The sequence below is a fragment of the Penicillium waksmanii genome (genome assembly GCF_028829765.1).
Source record: "Penicillium waksmanii strain IBT 27052 chromosome Unknown utg000004l:1.0-5674109.0:1.0-5678898.0, whole genome shotgun sequence".
Classification (NCBI taxonomy): domain Eukaryota; kingdom Fungi; phylum Ascomycota; class Eurotiomycetes; order Eurotiales; family Aspergillaceae; genus Penicillium; species Penicillium waksmanii.
Window position 1 is genome coordinate 4,700,096 of NW_026643251.1, and position 18,474 is coordinate 4,718,569.

At 50.7% G+C, this 18,474-nt stretch overlaps 8 protein-coding genes across 8 annotated transcripts; 4 read left to right on the top strand and 4 right to left on the bottom strand.

The window, feature by feature from the left end:
* Window positions 1-31: 31 nt before the first annotated feature.
* N7481_004573 (phosphoglycerate mutase, 2,3-bisphosphoglycerate-independent) lies at window positions 32-1,771 on the bottom strand (the record flags this gene model as incomplete). The annotated part of the gene is made up of 4 exons (XM_057263792.1): window positions 32-242; window positions 300-882; window positions 942-1,679; window positions 1,741-1,771. 4 exons carry the CDS (start codon window positions 1,769-1,771, stop codon window positions 32-34), a joined length of 1,563 nt encoding a protein of 520 aa, XP_057125453.1.
* Window positions 1,772-2,101: 330 nt separating this feature from the next.
* Window positions 2,102-2,689, top strand: N7481_004574 (mediator of RNA polymerase II transcription subunit 9; the record flags this gene model as incomplete). Its single annotated transcript, XM_057263793.1, has 1 exon — window positions 2,102-2,689. The coding sequence occupies one exon, from the start codon at window positions 2,102-2,104 to the stop codon at window positions 2,687-2,689; it is 588 nt and encodes a 195-aa protein (XP_057125454.1).
* A 491-nt stretch (window positions 2,690-3,180) lies between these two features.
* Window positions 3,181-4,756, top strand: N7481_004575 (glycine hydroxymethyltransferase SHM2; the record flags this gene model as incomplete). Its single annotated transcript, XM_057263794.1, is given in 4 exon segments — window positions 3,181-3,213; window positions 3,282-3,332; window positions 3,430-3,758; window positions 3,769-4,756. The coding sequence occupies 4 exon segments, from the start codon at window positions 3,181-3,183 to the stop codon at window positions 4,754-4,756; spliced, it is 1,401 nt and encodes a 466-aa protein (XP_057125455.1).
* A 965-nt stretch (window positions 4,757-5,721) lies between these two features.
* On the top strand, window positions 5,722-6,838 carry N7481_004576 (AMMECR1 domain-containing protein; the record flags this gene model as incomplete). Its single annotated transcript, XM_057263795.1, has 2 exons — window positions 5,722-6,299; window positions 6,379-6,838. 2 exons carry the CDS (start codon window positions 5,722-5,724, stop codon window positions 6,836-6,838), a joined length of 1,038 nt encoding a protein of 345 aa, XP_057125456.1.
* Window positions 6,839-7,200: 362 nt separating this feature from the next.
* On the bottom strand, window positions 7,201-8,648 carry N7481_004577 (serine/threonine-protein kinase; the record flags this gene model as incomplete). The annotated part of the gene is made up of 4 exons (XM_057263796.1): window positions 7,201-7,807; window positions 7,878-8,208; window positions 8,312-8,402; window positions 8,472-8,648. The coding sequence occupies 4 exons, from the start codon at window positions 8,646-8,648 to the stop codon at window positions 7,201-7,203; spliced, it is 1,206 nt and encodes a 401-aa protein (XP_057125457.1).
* Window positions 8,649-9,418: 770 nt separating this feature from the next.
* N7481_004578 (DNA polymerase epsilon catalytic subunit POL2) lies at window positions 9,419-16,227 on the bottom strand (the record flags this gene model as incomplete). Its single annotated transcript, XM_057263797.1, is given in 6 exon segments — window positions 9,419-10,852; window positions 10,882-11,175; window positions 11,186-15,298; window positions 15,324-15,367; window positions 15,423-15,562; window positions 15,617-16,227. 6 exon segments carry the CDS (start codon window positions 16,225-16,227, stop codon window positions 9,419-9,421), a joined length of 6,636 nt encoding a protein of 2,211 aa, XP_057125458.1.
* A 371-nt stretch (window positions 16,228-16,598) lies between these two features.
* On the top strand, window positions 16,599-17,259 carry N7481_004579 (uncharacterized protein; the record flags this gene model as incomplete). Its single annotated transcript, XM_057263798.1, has 2 exons — window positions 16,599-16,947; window positions 17,006-17,259. The coding sequence occupies 2 exons, from the start codon at window positions 16,599-16,601 to the stop codon at window positions 17,257-17,259; spliced, it is 603 nt and encodes a 200-aa protein (XP_057125459.1).
* A 281-nt stretch (window positions 17,260-17,540) lies between these two features.
* N7481_004580 (uncharacterized protein) lies at window positions 17,541-18,372 on the bottom strand (the record flags this gene model as incomplete). Its single annotated transcript, XM_057263799.1, has 2 exons — window positions 17,541-18,252; window positions 18,314-18,372. 2 exons carry the CDS (start codon window positions 18,370-18,372, stop codon window positions 17,541-17,543), a joined length of 771 nt encoding a protein of 256 aa, XP_057125460.1.
* Window positions 18,373-18,474: the final 102 nt, after the last annotated feature.

Consider the following 18,474-nt stretch of genomic DNA (forward strand, 5'->3'; position numbering starts at 1 on the left):
CAGAAACATTTACGTGAAGTAAATCTAAAATCTATGCCTTGACCAGCAGGCTCTTGCCAGTCATCTCGGCAGGTTGCTCAATGCCCATGGCAGCCAGGACAGTAGGGGCAACATCTCCCAGAACACCACCCTTCTTGGCGAGGCTCCAGCCAGCAGGGGCATTGGCCATAACGAAGGGCACCTGGTTGAGGGTGTGAGAGGTCTTAGGTGTGCCCTTATCGTTGAGCATCTCCTCGGCATTTCTATTACGATTGGTTAGTTTTCATGCGGATTTGATAACACTTCCGAGGGAGACTCACCCGTGATCGGCAGTAATCATGAGGATGTAGTTGTTCTTCACACAGGCCTCGTAGATCTCACCGATAGCCTTGTCGGTGGCAGCGACACCCTGAATAGCAGCCTCGTAGACACCAGTGTGACCAACCATGTCAGGGGGAGCGAAGTTGTTCATAACGAAGTCAAAATTCTTCTCTCCAAGACGCTCGGCCATCTTGGTGCCGACCTGGGCAGCGCTCATCTTGGGGTCAAGATCGTAGGTAGCCACGCGGGGCGAGGGAATCATGTCACGGACTTCGCCGGGGAACTGCTTCTCGATACCGCCGTTGAAGAAGAAAGTGACGTGAGCGTACTTCTCAGTCTCAGCAATGTGGCATTGCTGCAGGTTCTTCTTGGCCAGCCATTCGGCCAAGACGTTGCCCATGTGTTGGGGAGGGAAGGCAACGGGGAAGGTGTAGTCGGTCTTGTATTGAGTCATAGTGGTAATGGAGATGTTCTTAGGGTAGGGGAAATCGGGTCTGGGGGAGCGGTCGTAGTCACCCAAAAGCTGAGTGATCTCACGAACACGGTCAGAGCGGTAGTTGAAGAAGAACAGGGTGTCGTTGTCTGATAAGAAGTTAGTAAGTGCTATTTCAAGAGCTATATTTGAGATCGTGGGAACTGACCCTGTATGCGACGCTCCTTGCCGCCAACGATGATAGGCTTGAGGAATTCATCGGTCTCCTTCTTCTCATAACGATCCCGGATAGTCTGGAGAGGGTCGGAGCTGTCCTCGCCCTCGCCAGTGATCATTCCCTTCATACCAACCTCGACACGCTCCCAGCGCTTGTCGCGGTCCATAATGTAGTAGCGACCAACAACGGTGGCGATAGAACCAATACCAACTTCCTTGATCTTATTGAGCAACTGCTCCATGTATAGGGCAGAGCTCTTGGGGTCGGTGTCACGACCATCACCGAAGAAGTGAATGAAGACCTCGGGGATCTGCATCTCCTTGGCGACATCAAGCAGAGAGAACAGGTGGGTGATGTTGGAGTGAACACCACCGTCCGAGACCAGACCGCACAAGTGCAGACGACCGTTACCCTCCTTAGCACGAGCGAAGGCCTTGGCGATGTTCTCAACCTTGTTCATCTCGCCGTTCTTCATGGTCTGGTCAATGCGGACACTGTCCTGCCACACCACACGACCAGCACCAATGTTAAGATGACCGACCTCACTGTTACCCATCAGGCCCTCGGGAAGACCGACAGCAAGCGAGGAAGCATCCAATCCAGTGTAACCCTGAGCAGTCTTCGAGTTCGCCTCGGCGAAGCCGGACATGAACGGGGTCTCGGCGGCGGCGATAGCATCGCCCTGAGGAGGGGAGTTGGGGCCAGCGATACCCCAACCGTCAATGACGACTGCAAGATGGTGGTTAGTTTGGGGATATTCTGGGGACCTGGGGGGGCAAGTCGATCATACTCAAAGCAACTTTTTGGTCGACCGCAGCCATGGTGGGGTGTATTGTCTCGTAATGACACCTGCAGCACGAATCAATGGCTGAACCGAAAAAAGATCAAGGATCAATTTGAGGGGTATATGGCTTACCTACAGGCAGATGATGAGAGGAAGAAGAGAAAGGGGGAGAAAACCGTTGCAGTCGAAAATTGGCTGGCCGGTGAAGGAGGGGCACAGTTTCCCCCCGGTGACGCTTTTGGTCCTGAGGCCTCCGATGCTCCGACGTCACCTTCCGTTCCGACTCTTCCCTAAACACTTATCCCAGCCGGCTACTGGTCGTTCTTCACCCTTATACCCTCGGGTTCCGATCTGTCTTAGATCTGCAATGGCTTCTAGATCTCCAACCGCTGCTACTCCGCTACCCAAGTCCTCGGTCGCGCCCGAGAGTCCTTCTAGGGAGGCGAACACGATTCTGCCACCACCCCAGACCGTCCCCTTCCCTCCACCACAGACATTTGAGATACTCCCACAACTCCATGGGATTCTTCTTCGCTTGCTTTCACAGAAGCCTGCTGGAAATGTTGCTGTAGGGGGCCCTGGGGAAGGTACTGCAGTTCCAGGCTCATCCACAGAGGCTCATCCAGATGGCCAACAACCACCGTCAAACATCCCCGGCAGCGAGTCCAATGACCCTACAGCTTCTCAAGCTGCAGCTGGTGCCATCGATCCAAATGCCCCTCCGCCACTCGACGTCAAAGATCTTCCCACCGAAACCCACTCGGTCAAAATTCGAATCCAAAAGGCACGGGCCGTGGTAGAAGGACTTCCGGACGTGCAGCGATCTGTCGAGGAGCAACAAGACGAAATATCTGAGCTTGAGGACCGTGTGGCCCGTTTACGTTCTGTCATTTCAGACTTTGGAACCCGAGCAGCGCAGGACCCGCTGGATCATCCCAGAGTGACAGTGGCTTGAAGCTCGTGAAGGGTATATAACCCTAAGGATACGAAAGAAACAATCGCGAGGAGTTGGATGCAATTAGCTTCCTAGATTTTTTCGTTGGCGTTAAGGAATGGAATACCCAAAATGTATTTAGCGATCATCTATTATGGGACATTATGTCCAGGCTTGTCTTAAAATGCATGTCGTGCTTCGGAATTGTAAGAAAAGTATTCGGTGCAGCTATGTTCTGCCTATACAAAAAAAATGACAACTCTAAAGGCCAATCCCTAGCGTCAAGAAGTAAAAGAAAACATACAATTTCCCCATCCAAGGACCCTCGCCCCCGATCCGGCGAAAGTCTCCGATATCGTTCAACAGAAAATCTGCCTGAGGCAGCGGTCGATCACTCCGCCCCTCCCCCCCACCACCCAGCTTTTTTTTCTTCTCTCTTCTCTTCATTCTATATATCCTCCCTTTCTCTCTCCCTTTTCTTAGTTCATCAACGAGAAAAAACTTCCATCACAATGACTTACGCTCTGTCCGAAGCCCACAAGGCTGTGAGTCTTCCATACCGTCCCATCACAGGCAAAGAACATATCATTGACTCATCACTTCTTCTATACAGCAAATGCACAATGGCCTCAAGGAGTCCGACCCTGAGATCTCCGAGATCATGGTACGTGGACTATTCAATCTAATTGAGCTTCCAATGCCTTGATGGCTTGGTCAAACTCTCTCAAGTTAGCTTTACTGACCTTGGGTATCGTTTACAGGAGCGCGAGATTCAGCGTCAGCGCGAGTCTGTCGTCCTGATCGCCTCGGAGAACTTCACCTCCTCCGCCGTCTTCCAGGCCCTTGGTACCCCCATGTCCAACAAGTACTCCGAGGGTTACCCCGGTGCTCGTTACTACGGTGGCAACCAGCACATTGATGCCATTGAGATCACCTGCCAGAACCGTGCTCTGAAGGCCTTCAACCTGGACCCCGCCAAGTGGGGTGTCAACGTCCAGTGCCTGTCTGGCTCCCCCGCCAACCTGCAGGTCTACCAGGCTCTGATGCGCCCTCACGACCGTCTGATGGGTCTTGACCTCCCCCCACGGTGGTCACTTGAGTCACGGTTACCAGACCGCTACCCGGAAGATCTCTGCTGTCTCTACCTACTTCGAGACCTTCCCCTACCGTGTCAACCTTGAGACTGGTATTATCGATTATGACCAGCTCGAGACTAACGCCGAGATGTACCGCCCTAAGTGCCTGGTCGCTGGTACCTCCGCCTACTGCCGTCTGATTGACTACAAGCGCATGCGCCAGATCGCTGACAAGGTCGGCGCCTACCTGATTGTCGACATGGCCCACATCTCGGGTCTGATTGCTGCTGGTGTCATTCCCTCTCCCTTCGAGTACGCCGATGTTGTCACCACCACCACCCACAAGTCCCTCCGTGGTCCCCGTGGTGCCATGATCTTCTTCCGCAAGGGTGTCCGCAGCACCGATAAGGCCGGCAAGGAGGTCCTGTACGACCTGGAGAACCCCATCAACTTCTCCGTCTTCCCTGGTCACCAGGGTGGTCCTCACAACCACACCATCACTGCTCTGGCCGTTGCCCTTAAGCAGGTTGACACTCCCGAGTTCAAGCAGTACCAGGAGCAGGTCATCAAGAATGCCAAGGCCATTGAGAACGAGTTCAAGGTCCTTGGCCACAAGCTCGTCTCTGACGGTACTGACAGCCACATGGTTCTCCTGGACCTGCGTGCCAAGGCCCTCGACGGTGCCCGTGTTGAGGCTGTCCTTGAGCAGATCAACATTGCTTGCAACAAGAACTCCATCCCCGGTGACAAGTCTGCCCTGACCCCCTGCGGTATCCGCATTGGTGCCCCCGCCATGACCACCCGTGGTATGGGCGAGGAGGACTTCAAGCGCATTGCCGACTACATCAACCAGACTATCGACCTGTGCAAGAAGATCCAGAGTGAGCTGCCCAAGGAAGCCAACAAGCTCAAGGACTTCAAGGCCAAGGTCGCCTCCGAGACTGTCCCTGAGATCCTGGCTCTCCGCAAGGAGATTTCCGCCTGGGCCAGCACCTTCCCTCTGCCCGTCTAAAGTGGTCATTTGACTGCAATATGAAAGGGGAAGATAATTGTTAGGATATGAAAGTCACGAAGAGAGATTCTATTTGAGATCTCGCGAGTTCAACATCATCTACGAAAGCGTCGCAAGATGCGAAATATCACACGGTGCGTTTTATGGGGTTTTTTTGATACAGGTCTGCTCTTTCAACCTAAGGGACATCTGGGATTTTGGTTATTCTGTTTATTTTTATTTATCTTTTTCATTTTATGAGCATGTGCAACGAGCAATTTCTTTCCACCTCCCCGCTCATTCAACTGCGGGAGGTCCTGGATTCTACAGGAGACAAAAAGTTCAACATAATCTGGCGTGTGGGCCTTTGCTTTTGCTGTACATCACCCAACCATTTTACTCTTGGAATTCCAATACAACCAAATGCGTGGTTGGACAAACTTTTCTTTTCCCACAAGGAACTCATGAAGTACCTCCCTCTAGTTCTCAAGTACCTTCATTACTGATCCCGAATAGTGAAGGTACCTTGTCTGCACCTCGTAGGTACTTTGGGTCTTTTATGTAATGCTCACTCACGTGCTGGCTAGGCCCCTCAGTCCACCTTCCACCTTCCAACTTCCAACCTTGGAGGATCCCCCTCGAGACTTCCTCTACCGTTGCGTCACTCATTTTTTATGCGCTGAAATCACCCCCGTGTCCTTACAGATCGCCTTGGTTCTGTCCCGAGTCTTTTCGAGGCAGCTGTTGCTATATTCAAGCCTGTTGGCCCCTCCCCCGCTTTACTACTGGTTTCGATAAGGAAGCGTCGATCTTATCGTTGTGTCGGACCGTTGCGGATTTCACCCATTGGAAGTCGTCGTCTTCCAAGTTGACCAGACTCGCGGTCGTTCCAGGTATCTAAAACGACACGGCAGTGCAGAAGCTCCTTCATCAGAGGGAGAGAGAGAACAGTGGAAGCGAAATCAAGAGCCCAGCCCCCCGCAGAAATGGCCAATGCAGCGCAGTGTTACTATTGTTTCGAAACCCTGTCCGCTTCATTTGAGAACCGTGAGCCTGCCTCTCTGGCAGCCGTAGAGGCTCTCTGGGAGCAACACGAGCAGTCTAAGAAGTTATCAGACCTCGAAGCCCGAGGGGAGGGTACCCTTTCGGACGAGGACGCAGAAGATTATGATGAGCCATGTCTGTCGGAGTCTGTAAATGACGATGATGATAGTGGTGATGCAAAGCGACTGTCCAAGAGTAATCGGCCTCAGGGCCTTAAATTACGCAGCATCAATCGTCTGCAGAGTCTAATTCCCTCAGACTCATCCAGTGCGGCAACCACGCCATCCTCCGCTTCCAACACATCTTCCAATTCTCAACTGTCTAGCTCGACCGCTGTGACCACACCCGGCTCTCTGTCAGATGTTCCCGGGTCGCGAAATAAACCAACAGACCAGAAATACCCATTATTCGTGACCTGGAATACCATCTCTAGGAGCGGATCTAAATCCCTACGCGGCTGCATAGGCACCTTCGAAGCGCAAGACCTCCCAACGGGACTGAAGTCGTATGCAAAGACCTCGTATGTCGCCATGCTCTACACCTTTCATTTACTTCTCCGGCGTGCCGGCCAATTGCCTCTCAACTAACCGTGAAAATAGGGCCTTTGAAGATACCCGCTTTGCTCCGATTCCTCGGTCTCTTCTACCTTCGCTGTCATGCTCTTTGACCCTTCTGGGTTCGTTCGAGCCGTGTACCAATGCCATGGACTGGACGCTAGGTACCCACGGTATCCGTATCTCATTCGTCCACCGTGGTCGGCGCTATGGTGCGACGTATTTGCCCGATGTTGCTGTCGAACAAGGCTGGACAAAGGAAGAAACAATCGAAAGCTTAATGCGGAAAGCTGGGTGGGATGGTGGTGTTGGTAGCGTTGCTAGGAGACTTCTGCGAACCAATGCTGGAGGGTCAAATGCCGAGAAGCCCTGGGAAGAGGTCTCGGATTTCCGGACTGTCAAGTATCAAGGACTGAAGGCGAGTGCGAGTTACGCGGGCTGGCAGGAATGGCGAAAGTGGGTGCTTTCTTTGGATGATGGCCAGGAACTCCTTGGTTTAGCCTGATCTTGGGGAACATCACATCCCAAGGGTTCATTTCCTTTTCACTAGATATTGTTTTGCGACACTCATGATTATGACATGTTTTATTTGTTGGCCGAGAGCTATTATTTTCGGGAAAGCATTATGATAACGACCCAATCCAACCAACTCAATTATTTTTTAAGTTGCATTCTACTCACTTCAGAAAACTTTGACATGCAATAATAATAACCTGAACAATTGAATAGTTCCGAGCCATAAATCATGGTTATTTGATTCGTGATATCTAGAGCCACCGGAAACAATCCAAGTTCCATAATAAGCAGAATATGTGTAATTTATCAACAAGACAAGATAAATACCTGAATAGCCGTAGCAGATGTCATTTATTTGCCATGACCTCGACTCCATAGCCCGGCCACCATCTCCTTAACTCGACGCTCCTGCTCACGAATTTGCTCCTCCGTCTGGCCACGCGCATTCCCCCGGCTGTCGATCTGCATAGGACTACTGCCATCATTGGCAGTGGGGGTTTCCTGACGCTGTTCCTCGACAACCTCATTTCCATTAACACGCTCAGGCTTGGGGTCAATACTCATTACGCCGTCCATCATGAAGCCGCCACCCTCGCGCAGCTTGTTGATAGCACGCACGGTGTCGATGGCCCGGTGCAGAGTGCGGCGTGCGTTGAAGTTCTTCTTGACAGTAGGCAGAAGATCCTCGCCAGAGCCCTTTCTCAAAGTGTCGGGGGGCGGGCTGATCCAGGGGTGCTGCAGTGCTTCATGGGCGGTCATACGACTGGCCGGCTCAATCGTCAAGCAGCGATTGATGAAGTTGCGGGCTTCTGCCGAGACACCACGCCAGTACTCAAGGGGCGTGAAGGAATAGTCTGCGGCCAAGATGGCTTGCATCTCCTCGAGGTTCGAATCTCGATCAAAGGGTGTGTAACCGCAGAGGAGGAAGTAGGTGATTACACCAATGGCCCAAATGTCACTGCGAAGGAAGACGTTGTTGTCAGTGAAAAAATGGTGATGACTTTCGAGGATATGCTCTCAAGACTCACACTGGCTTTCCGTGGCCACTCTTCTTAAAGATTTCCGGAGCCATGTAACCGGGTGTGCCACATGTTGTTGTCAAAACATGGAATTGTTCTTCATCCATGATTCTAGATAATCCAAAATCGGCAATCAAAAGATCGGCATTATCTTCGGGGGTCCGGAAAAGTAAGTTCTCGGGCTTCAAATCACGATGCACAATACCGTGATCATGCAGATATGCGACGGCCGACAGAACAGCACGAATGAGGTCGGCAGCATCAGACTCGTAGTAGCTTCCTTTGCGACAAATGCGATCAAAAAGTTCCCCGCCAAGAGCCAGGTCTGTCACGAGATATACTAAGGAGCGATCAGGATCAGTATATACTACTAGTACTAGTAGTAATTGAAGTTGAGGGTGTAGAGAACAAAGACTCCAAAATCGCGGGGCAAAAACACATACGATTGTTCATGGTCTCGAAATAGTCCACCAGCGTCAGAATATTCTGATGGCCCATAGACACTTTCTTCAGCACCGCGATCTCATTGCGGACCTATTCGTATGCCCCAATCGACATGGTCAGCCTTCAACGCTCTCTGTACTAAAATACGAGCTTTCCTACCATGTGCTCACGCCCCGCCATGAGGCGCTTGTTGATGACCTTGGCAGCATAGTAGCGACCGGTGTCGATATGGACGCACTCCTTCACGACCGAGTAGGAGCCAGCTCCTAATGTCTTCCCCGTCTTGTAACGACAAGGCTGGACCTGCGTTCGCTGACCGCTCGGAGGTTGCGCCATGAGGTGCGGAGTGCGCGGGGTGAGAATGCAGGTCGGAGGGACGGGAGGGGTGGAGGAGACGAGGTTCAGAAGCGTGGGAGGGCGAGTTATAGACAAATGAGCGTGCTGACAAGGAGTATATATGTCGCTGTTATGTATCTGTAGTGAAAGATAGTCAGTCTCACGCGGTGCGATGTGCCACGGGGGGCGCTCGCATGTGCGGCGAGTTTCAGCCCCGCCATGATTGCGCCGGGGTACCAACAGATGGGTGATTCAGCCACTGGGAAGGTTGGCAGGTGAGTGCCAGTGGAGGGGAAGGGAGAGGGAAGAGGAGAGGAGAAGAGAGGAGAGGAGTGCAGGAGTGAAACGGAGGGATTGAGTTCCAGTTCGATGGGGGAAGTGTCCAGACTCCCCAAGAATCCCCAAGAGTCCCAATTATTGGGGCCCGCGGATCGACAGATCAGGGCTAGTCGATTGCCCTTGTCGTGTGGGCAATAGGATACTAGTAGATACTACTCGGAGACTCTTGGAATGGCTTACAGGAGAACCATCAGGTGGAATATTTTTAAATTTTAAATGTTAGATGTTATTCAGTAGAAATTCATATTCAAAAGAGTCAGACAACACCGACTGCCATGCAAAACAATTAAAAAATAAACCAAACCAAACCAAAAGAAAAGAAAAAAAACAGACAACTCCCCCTGATGCGCCTCGGAACATCATAAATCAACATTCAGAAGACAAATGGAAAACGTCAGACAAGGGAAAAAAAGAACATGTGACAATATCATCTACATTTGAGCAAGAACACCCTCAACAACATTATCCAGCAGTTGCAGGCTGTGGAACTTGGCCGCACTCTGCAACACTCGTAATTTCTTCTCCATCTCTTTCCGATCGACCGTCGTGGCCCACGTTCCACTGCAAGAACAGTGCTCGGAGAACTCACTCATTTTGAGACTCTTGCACTTGGAACACTTAAGATCCTGTGTCTGCCACTCGACAATGAGACCTTGCACCTGACCAATCAGCACCTCCTCTTGTGCCAGTCGATCGTATTCAGTTTGACAGAATGGACAACGCCACGGCTTTGGCGTCTTTGCGTCCGACCCAGGATCTGGGAGCACGTCCTCGTCACGGCAGAGATCGAGATCGCGGATGAGACAGCACGCGTTACATGTGAGCTCTTGGAGTTTCAGGTTGGCACTAGGGTTTTCGAAGCGACCCTCCTTACTGAACTCACGGACTTCGAAGAGAGCAAGCAGTTCGCGGCGTAGCAGGCGGGACTCGAGTGTTGTTGTCTTGGATAGACTCAGGACTTGCATGAGTAGTTTCACCAATTCCAACGCCGGGTTGCGCTTGTGACCCTTGGGATCGTCCAGAACACCAGGAAGAACAGGGAAAGCATAATCGGACGCAAGTTCGGGGTGAAGCATCTCGTCGCGCTGGCGGCGAATGAGACCAGTTATTTGTTTCTTCAGAGGCTTGGAGAACCGATCTGCCAGAACAGCAGAGAGCTCCTCGCTATCCTTATCCATAGGCTGGGTAATGGGGATCTGCGTCAAGCGAGGAGTGGAAGATATCTCGGCATCCTGAAGGTCAGGTCGCTTCAACGTGTGCATCAGCTCGATATACTCAACAACCCAATCATGGAAAATAGTCTGCATGGGTGTTGGTAAGAACCGACTGAGTTGCCAATGCATGACAGTCTCAAGCTCTTGGTGTTCGGCTTCGACCACCTCCCGGCACCCTTTCCCACCATAGTTATACTCATCATACCAGACTAGGTAATCCCAGTATTCCTTGATTTCAAGATCGATGAAGTGAAATGAAGGATTTCCTCGGATAGACTTCAAGACATATTGACTATAGGCGTAGGCGTTACCGACCTCAGTCTTGGTCGTTTGGAGGAGAAGACGAGTAGGGCTGGCGAAAATGACGTTCGAGCCAACTCGTCTAAACTCGGCCATCAGCCTCTGGAAAGATTTTCGAGAAAGCAAGCGGACATAGTTGTGCAAGGAACGGTCATAGAGACACGACACTGGGCTCTCCACCCATCGGATCAAGTGTTGAACCATGATGTCGGCCATGCTATTACCGGCACACGCCTCCGTCCACCAGTGTTTGACCATTTCTCGCAACACAACGGCACCAGCAGATGCAAAAGCTTTTTCAGAGTAAAGCACCCCTGAGTCATCTGCAGCCCCCCGGAGGGAGCCAAGAGGCTATCAGTGCCACCTTCCATTTCGTTGACAATTGAGGAAGTGAGAATTGTGTTAATGGCAAGGTTGCGAATGTCCAACTCGATGCAAACCGTGGTGTACGCACTTGGTGCGTTCGCAGATGGCATATTGACTTTCTCTAGTGATCCCATGACATCGTCCTTTTCATACCCAGCATGGTCTGGTCGCGGCCCATGAGACCACCAGAGAACAACGTTGCTTTTTTGAAGTCGTCGGGCATATGAGATATCGATCAAGTATCGAGGATCGTCTGTCTCGAGGTTGCAGAGAGGTACATCGCCATACCGGGCAAGCATGGTTAGATGCTGTATCCACGCAGACAAGTATAGGTAGTGTGTGACGAGGCGCCTGGCGATGAATGACTGCCATCCAAGGGGGGGGCAGATTCATGTCTGAGATTTCGGGCTTCACAGAAAGGACAGGGTATTCCTTTAGAATAGGAATGTCATGACACAGCCGATCCCTCTGCTGGGACTGAATGACCAAAACAGCTGGCTGGCTCTCGTCGGCTCGAAGCTTCTTGACCAAATCTCCAACTTCCAGATATGCCTTCCTCCTGGTCATCACTTGAGTCGTCTTGAAATGAATCTTGTCCTGATACTCGAAAGCATTCAATGACTGATCCCCGGTGGCGTCCTGCATCTTCCGAGTGAGCAGTTCCGAGTATATTTTATCAACGTTTGGAAGGCCTTGAACATCCCTGGTGCGATTTAAAATGATGATATGTGCCTCCTTCTTGGTTGTTGAAAAGAGGGCAAAGACCTGTCTATCTCCAGAGGCAACGTGGTACAGGTAATGGTATGCCAAGGGTGAGTTCAGCAAGTAAGGCTGATCGGAAGAAGCATGAAGCAGGTTGGAGAGATCAAAGCCACGGTCCAGACCATCGCCCAGAACACCACGCTGCTCTTCATCGAAGGTGCAGTGACTTCCCAATTTGAGCACTGCTCGAATACTGGCAGGGATATTTCGCTCGTAGACGCCCTCGATGCTGGGATGCTGGAACAAAGCGTCCATTTTGTCTGCCTCTTCTAGGAAAACATCCTCAGATAGAGACAACTTAAACAGATGGACCGAGGGATGGCCGTTCGGTAAAGTGTGGTTGACCTTTTCAACTTCACAGTCGGGAACCTCAATATCAGGAAGGGATTCACGTTTCAGATTCACAAAGAATTGCCGAGGAACCTTCACGTTAAGTGCTTGTATTTTCTGATCAATGAGTACGAAGGCCCGAACAATTCCCGGCCGGCCAGTCTCGCAGAGCTGAAGGACCTGCCAAGTACTGATGTATAGCATCTGGGCCTGATTTCGGAAGAAGTTGCTCAATGAGTCGGAGGCAGCACTGGGCCGCTCACCGAAAAGCTGGCGACGGCGAATACGGGCTTGTTTCTGGATCTTCCACTTTTGTTTCTGGTATTTTAGGAACCCTTCATAGTCGTCCGATATAGAAGGCATGGCGGCTGGAAGGCTGGCGAAAGGGTCAAGGGATGTTTTAGGAATCCCTTCGGGGTGTTTTCTTTTCTGGGATACTTTTGCCTCGGGGGATGCTATAAGCTTCTGGGTTGACTGTGCGATAGCTTCATCCATGTCCCCGACATGTTGAACTCGATGGTCCAAGATATTGGTAGATATGCTTGAAAGTGGGTCTTTATCAGACTTAACAAATAGGTCGGTCATCTTCTTTTGCTTGAATTTATCATCCTTGATGTTGATTCGGCGTTGCAACCAATCGGGATGGGCAACACGAGGCACAGGATTGCGTAGCTTTTGAAGAGCGGCCGGAATTGTGATAAGCTTTTGCACCACCGAGCCCAGACGCTCAATGTAGTAGTTCCAGTCGATGATATTCCGAGGATCCATGTCGCCAGGGTCATCCTTGAGCCATTTTCGCAGGAAGAATCGTTTGACGTTCTCCTCCGCTGAGAAGATGGTGACTGGAATGGCTCTTTCCGTGACAGGCGTGTTTCTTGGCCTTGCAGAGATAATGTACTTGCAGTTCAGACCCTTATCCTTCACCATCTGTTCTCCCAGGAATTCTGCTAAGCGTTTGGCTGTCGTAATGGATGTGGACTTCTGATTGCCGTACTCTTCCAGGGGTTTCGTCATGCTTCGGTTTTCCGAAATAAGGTCAATTAATTCTTCATCAGCCAATGTCGCACCATGCTCATAAAGCACGTCCAACCACCGATCGGCGACCCGAGAAACTGCAGCATAAGTCTCCGCAAGGTTGCTTCCCTCCAGAAAGAACTTGAAGATCTGGGTTTGGAAAATCTTGATCAATTTCAACTCTCCTCTCCGCTTGACCTCGAAACCTTTCAATTCAGCTAGGGAACCGTCGTGGTTGAAAACGGCGTATCGCTTCTTCAAGTTCTTATCCTCCTCCTTTGAAGTTGGCAGAATCATGGCCCTGTAGGGTCCGTCGACTTCGAAGAAGATAGAGTTCTCGCTGTAGGTTTCATATTTGTGGGTGGATGTGTCAACAAGAGCCTGGTACTGGTGATTGGTGTATTTTGCGTGAACAAGGTGGTTCAGCATGACACATGGGTACGAAATACCGAGCTTCTTCCCATTTTTGAGCGTGAAAGAAAAATTTTCGGGAAAGCTTCCTGGAAGCATGCACCAAATACCATCTGTATCCAATTCCAAGGGTCGGCCTATGCGCTCAACGAGCTCCCGTGCCATCTGAATAATATGGGCGCCCGTCAGGCAAGTAACACCGGCCATTTCCATGGAGTACCATCGAGAACCCTTTCGCATGACATAACCATAAAAACTGTTCAGAATAACCTTATGGGCGAGTTGTAGGGAGTCAAACAAAATAATCATCTTCTTAGCCTCGTCGATCTCAGCCGCAGAGGCACCGGAAGATACCAAAGAGTCGGTTTTGTTCTTCCAGACCTTCTGTTGGCCTTTGAAATCATAACGTCGATCACGGAAGCTGCGCACCGTATCGACGTAGAAGGGATTTTCTCGCTGGCAAATGATAGCCTCTCGAACCATGGTCTTGCTGTCGTGGATCTTGTGGTAGATCTTCTTGCTGTAGTCTTGTAGTCGTTTCTTCACGATGCCCGCCTGTTCCTCAATGCTGAGTTCGGCGAAGGACCGCATCAGCCCGTTCTTGTTTCGACTGGGGAACCTTTCGTTCCCTATCGCACGCTTGATCATGTTGTACTCGTCCCGTTTGGCTGGCAAGAATTCGCCGCGCCAGGCCCACGGCATTCGTCGATCGCAAGTTTTTCCAGGGCGATTGAAATCGCAAGCCGCACAGTTTGAGTCGTCGATCATGGAATCCGGTTGCAAACGATTGGTAATCATGATGTTTGGATACATGGAAGCGACATCCAAATGATAAATGAAAGGCACTTCGTTTCGAACGGGGTTGTTCCTCAGTTCGAGAAGTTTCTCTGCGATCTGAGCCTTGACTTCATCGAAATTTGCAACATCTTCCATGGACTTCTTTTCTTCCACTTCAATGCTGAACTTGAGGGCATGGTCAAGATCATTCAGAAGCTCATCAATGGCTACTGGATCGACATTGAAAGCAACGGGAATATCACTTCGAAAAACGCCGGCCTCGATACTTTCGACATGTCCACCCACATAAGTTTGTGACTCGAGCAAGTGACCTTCGTAGAAAGACTCATGGGGATCTTTGTGCTTGTTGGGAAGAACGATTTCGTTCTGGTAGGCTTGTACCATGAGCAGCATCTCACACAAAGTTCCAGTTCCCTTGCGTAGAGTGTCATCAGGATTAAGAGGAATGACAGTACACAGGGAGAAAATGAAAGGATGCACGTATTTCATGTACAGGTAGTATGTCGCAACAGCATCGGAAACGGAATATTCGGCAAGAGTTTGGGGCCGCTCGCTTGCATAGGGGGTCATGAGTTCTGGATCGAGTTCGTCTGGATCGTATCCAAGTTTCGCGACTGTCACGGCCTTCAAGCCACGGCTTCCTTGAGGAAGATAACTGTCACGATTGACCCATGCGAAACAATCCATATGAACACAGTTGTCAGCCTGGTAGATGTCTTCGCTGTTCTTCCTGAACCCAATCTCCATGTACATATCGATTCCATTGACGCTAGATCTCGCTTCGACGAACGGCCAATCGAAGAAGTCACCGTTGTATGTGGCAATGACAGTGGGTTTGGCGATCTTGATATGCTCAAAGAAACGCTCCAGTACCCCTCTCTCATTTGGCTCGTTGAAGATGATGAAGGGACCACTGTATTCTGGCTTCGGCGTGTACTCGAAATCATTGATGTCCTCGGAGACGATTTCTCGGTTTGTGATGAGGAACCCCTGCCCGTCAATCATGTATGAAATCATCATGATCTGATCGATGACGGCGTCGGGGAATTTGAGGGGGGAGCTTGGTGGTTTCGATATCGAAGGCAAGGACAACAGGATCTGCACGCTGAAGTCGTTCTTCCAGACAGGTCAATTCTATCACACCGTGCTTTGCTTCAACATTATACCACTTTCCAATTCGAATGTCTGCAATGCGTTAGTCAATTCATAGGCACGCAATGAACGAAGCAGGATCACAAACCCTTGTCGATTGACACTCGAACGTGGTACGGAACATCGTATTCTCTAATATCAACTATAAAATCACTCGCTTGTATGTTGCCGTTAGGTCGTTGCTCATTAAGTATTTCGTCGTCAAAAAGGTCGAAGCCTGTAGCCGCACTTTCGAACTTGTCAGCAAAATGTACTTTTTCATACCAAGGTATAATCCCATACCTGGACATCTCGACATATGCGTCCATCATTGTGGAGTTCTTCTTGTTCTTCTCCGCTAGTGGAAGAATTGCTCTCCGAACCTCCAGTAGGTTGCCGACATTAGCAAAGTTCAATCGGAGGAAAGTCCTTCGGTGGCCGAGAAGGTGATTGGGGAGGTTCAGATCCTCCTTGTCGATGCGCTTGAAGCTCTTGATCAATCCCTCAAAAGATCTCCGGCACCACTCCTCGACTTCCATCTCAAAGCCTTTCTTGACAGCAAGAAGGAAGTACGGATCATATTCCACGGTGGCCTTGAAACTACCCCCATCATCCTGAAGAAAGTAATAATCGACACCAGCACGACCTCCCTTCACATTTGAATCCTCTATCGTCGTGCTGTGCATGTTTATGAGCCATCCTGCTCTTGTCTCGCCGGATTCGAATCGTGGGAAGCCGAGGGTTTCATCGATGCTGTTGGCCAAACGGATGGCCTCGAATTTCTCATCTTGTGAAGTTGCTTCGGTAGATCGTAGGGCTCCGAATTCGACAGTCTTGGTCCGTCTGGGATTGGAGGAAGCTGCGCCTGATCGAAACTTATTGTTCCCATACTTACTGGGCTTTCGGGTAGGCATTGCGACCCTTTTTTTTTTGGCCCGGCCGGGCTTCTCAAAGTAGGACTGGCAAGGGGAAGAGCGTCAAGGGCATGGAAAAGTCGGTAAAAATTTGAGAGAGGAGATCGAGAAGACGTGGGGTGACAAGGTTGGAAAGAGTCGTGTTGCTATGGCCGATATGCCTTTGCGCTCGCCAGTAGGGTCCGGCCGATCTTAATCGTCGCCATTACTCGACGCGTCCGCGCGCCTACGCGTGGGGATTAGTCAACTTCTCGGAATAACTGTCCAAAAAGGGTCGCCCTATCGGATAATCTTCATCTTATGCCCGGCCGATTTCATGGGCCGATTCGAGTCGGAGGTCAATCTACAAATCTATTGCCCACCCAGCAAATATGGCAGACGATTCTAGGGATTCAGGCCCTGCACAAGAGCCCGGCAGCCACCTCCCAGCCAGCACCCCCTCCACCGATCCGAAGAAACCAAAACACGACTTCCCCCAGTCACAAGTCGGAAAGTTATGGGACGCTTTTGGCAACCCGGAGGAACCTCTCAATGCGCTCGCAAATGCGTCATATAAACCACCGGGGAAGAACCGTCAAGATGTCTCCTACTCAGAAGTTATCGGCACATTCTCGGCTTCTGAGCTCTCGACCTTCCACAGAGTCCCATGTGCCCGAGAGTCATTATTGACTGGAATTGGAGCTGGCTTTGGAATTGGTGGGATGCGAGCTGTATTCGGCGGTACGACCATTCGTGATAAACGCACGATTTTGAACGATTAACTAATACTCATATCTAGGGATGCGTTCGTTGTGGTCGGCCGGCAATTGGGCCGTCGGGATATTCGCCATCAGCTCTCTCGCTTCCTATGAGATATGTCGGCGGCGCCGAATCGAAGAGCTGCACGGTATGACAGAAGCGGTCGGATTGATGAAACAAGTCAAGGAAAAGAAGCAGCAGGAAAAGGAAATGGCTGCCGTGGCGGCAGCGCAACGTGCCGAGGAGGAAAGACGCAAGAGTTGGACGAACCTTTCCAACTACAAATTCTGGTAGGGCTAGCCAAGTCTCGGAGTCGGAGAAAAACGGACATTGTCAGGATGTGTTCAGAAGACAATATATTTCATTCCTGTGCTAGGGTGGTTGGCGTCATATCTTCAAGTCATCCCTGTGTATTATAACTCTCAAATGTCCATATTGCTGGCGAAATCAATAGATCATGCAAAAGTCTACTCCCATAACACCAAAATCGACTATACCGACGTAATGCGACCCCCAAAATATAAATGCGAACCGGCTGTAGGTAAATGGCAGACACGATGGTATTTGTTTCCAGCTCATACGTCAAATTTGACTCGTTTTTGAATGGCGCCTTTGTGTATGCTCCGAATTGTGTCGAGATTCATGTCGTCATTCCTCCTTTCTCGTCGCTTTTCGCGTGCATCCCGAGCTTCACGGGTTTTCCATTCAGAAACCTGCCTTTGTCGCTTTTGGGAACGCGCCCAAGCCATAGCTGCTGTTGGTTTAAATCCAACTCCGTTGATTCCGTAACCATCGTCAGTCGGATCTGACGGGTCGTGCCCAGTGATTTCATCATCATGCCATGTGAACGGGTCTTCCAAGTTGGTCTCTGTAAGTGGAGGGGAGAATCGTTGTTTGCGAGAATTTGAAGGCGAACCATGCTCTTGCTGCTTGCTGGGTGATGGCGTAGGTTTTTTCTTTGAAGGTGACTTTGTGGGTGTAGCTGGCAGCTTGTCCTCTGTATCTGATATAGTTACTGGAAGCTGTTGGTCGTCTTGTATATGGTTGGATTCGTCGCTGCTGGGTGGCAAGGCTTCAAGCATAGTCTTCGACTGGTTTTGACACCTCACAACGCATAGCTCCTCAGCTAACAGCTTATTCTGTTCTTCTTTCTCTTGGTTTGGATTGCCTGGTGACACTTGGCCCAACAGACGCTCCCCCCCGAATCGCCAGTTTCCCGAATCGCCCCGCCACTGCGGCGCGAGGACTTTGTCGCCCCAGCTCGGAATCCTCGCGTAGTCGAGCCTCCTGGAAGCTCGCAACTGAAACCGTTGATGTTGGTGATGCCGATGGACTGTAGAAATCTGACTCGGAGGGCTCTCGCTTGCGCTTAGGCGAGTAGTAACTAGGCATTTCCGTCGGCATCATCGCGGGGTTTAGCTTAGGGCGGACAGGATTGTGGGGGCTTCGCAACGGATCAGCCCTAAGGATATCTTGTATATGAAGAACACACTGTCTATCCAGGCCCCA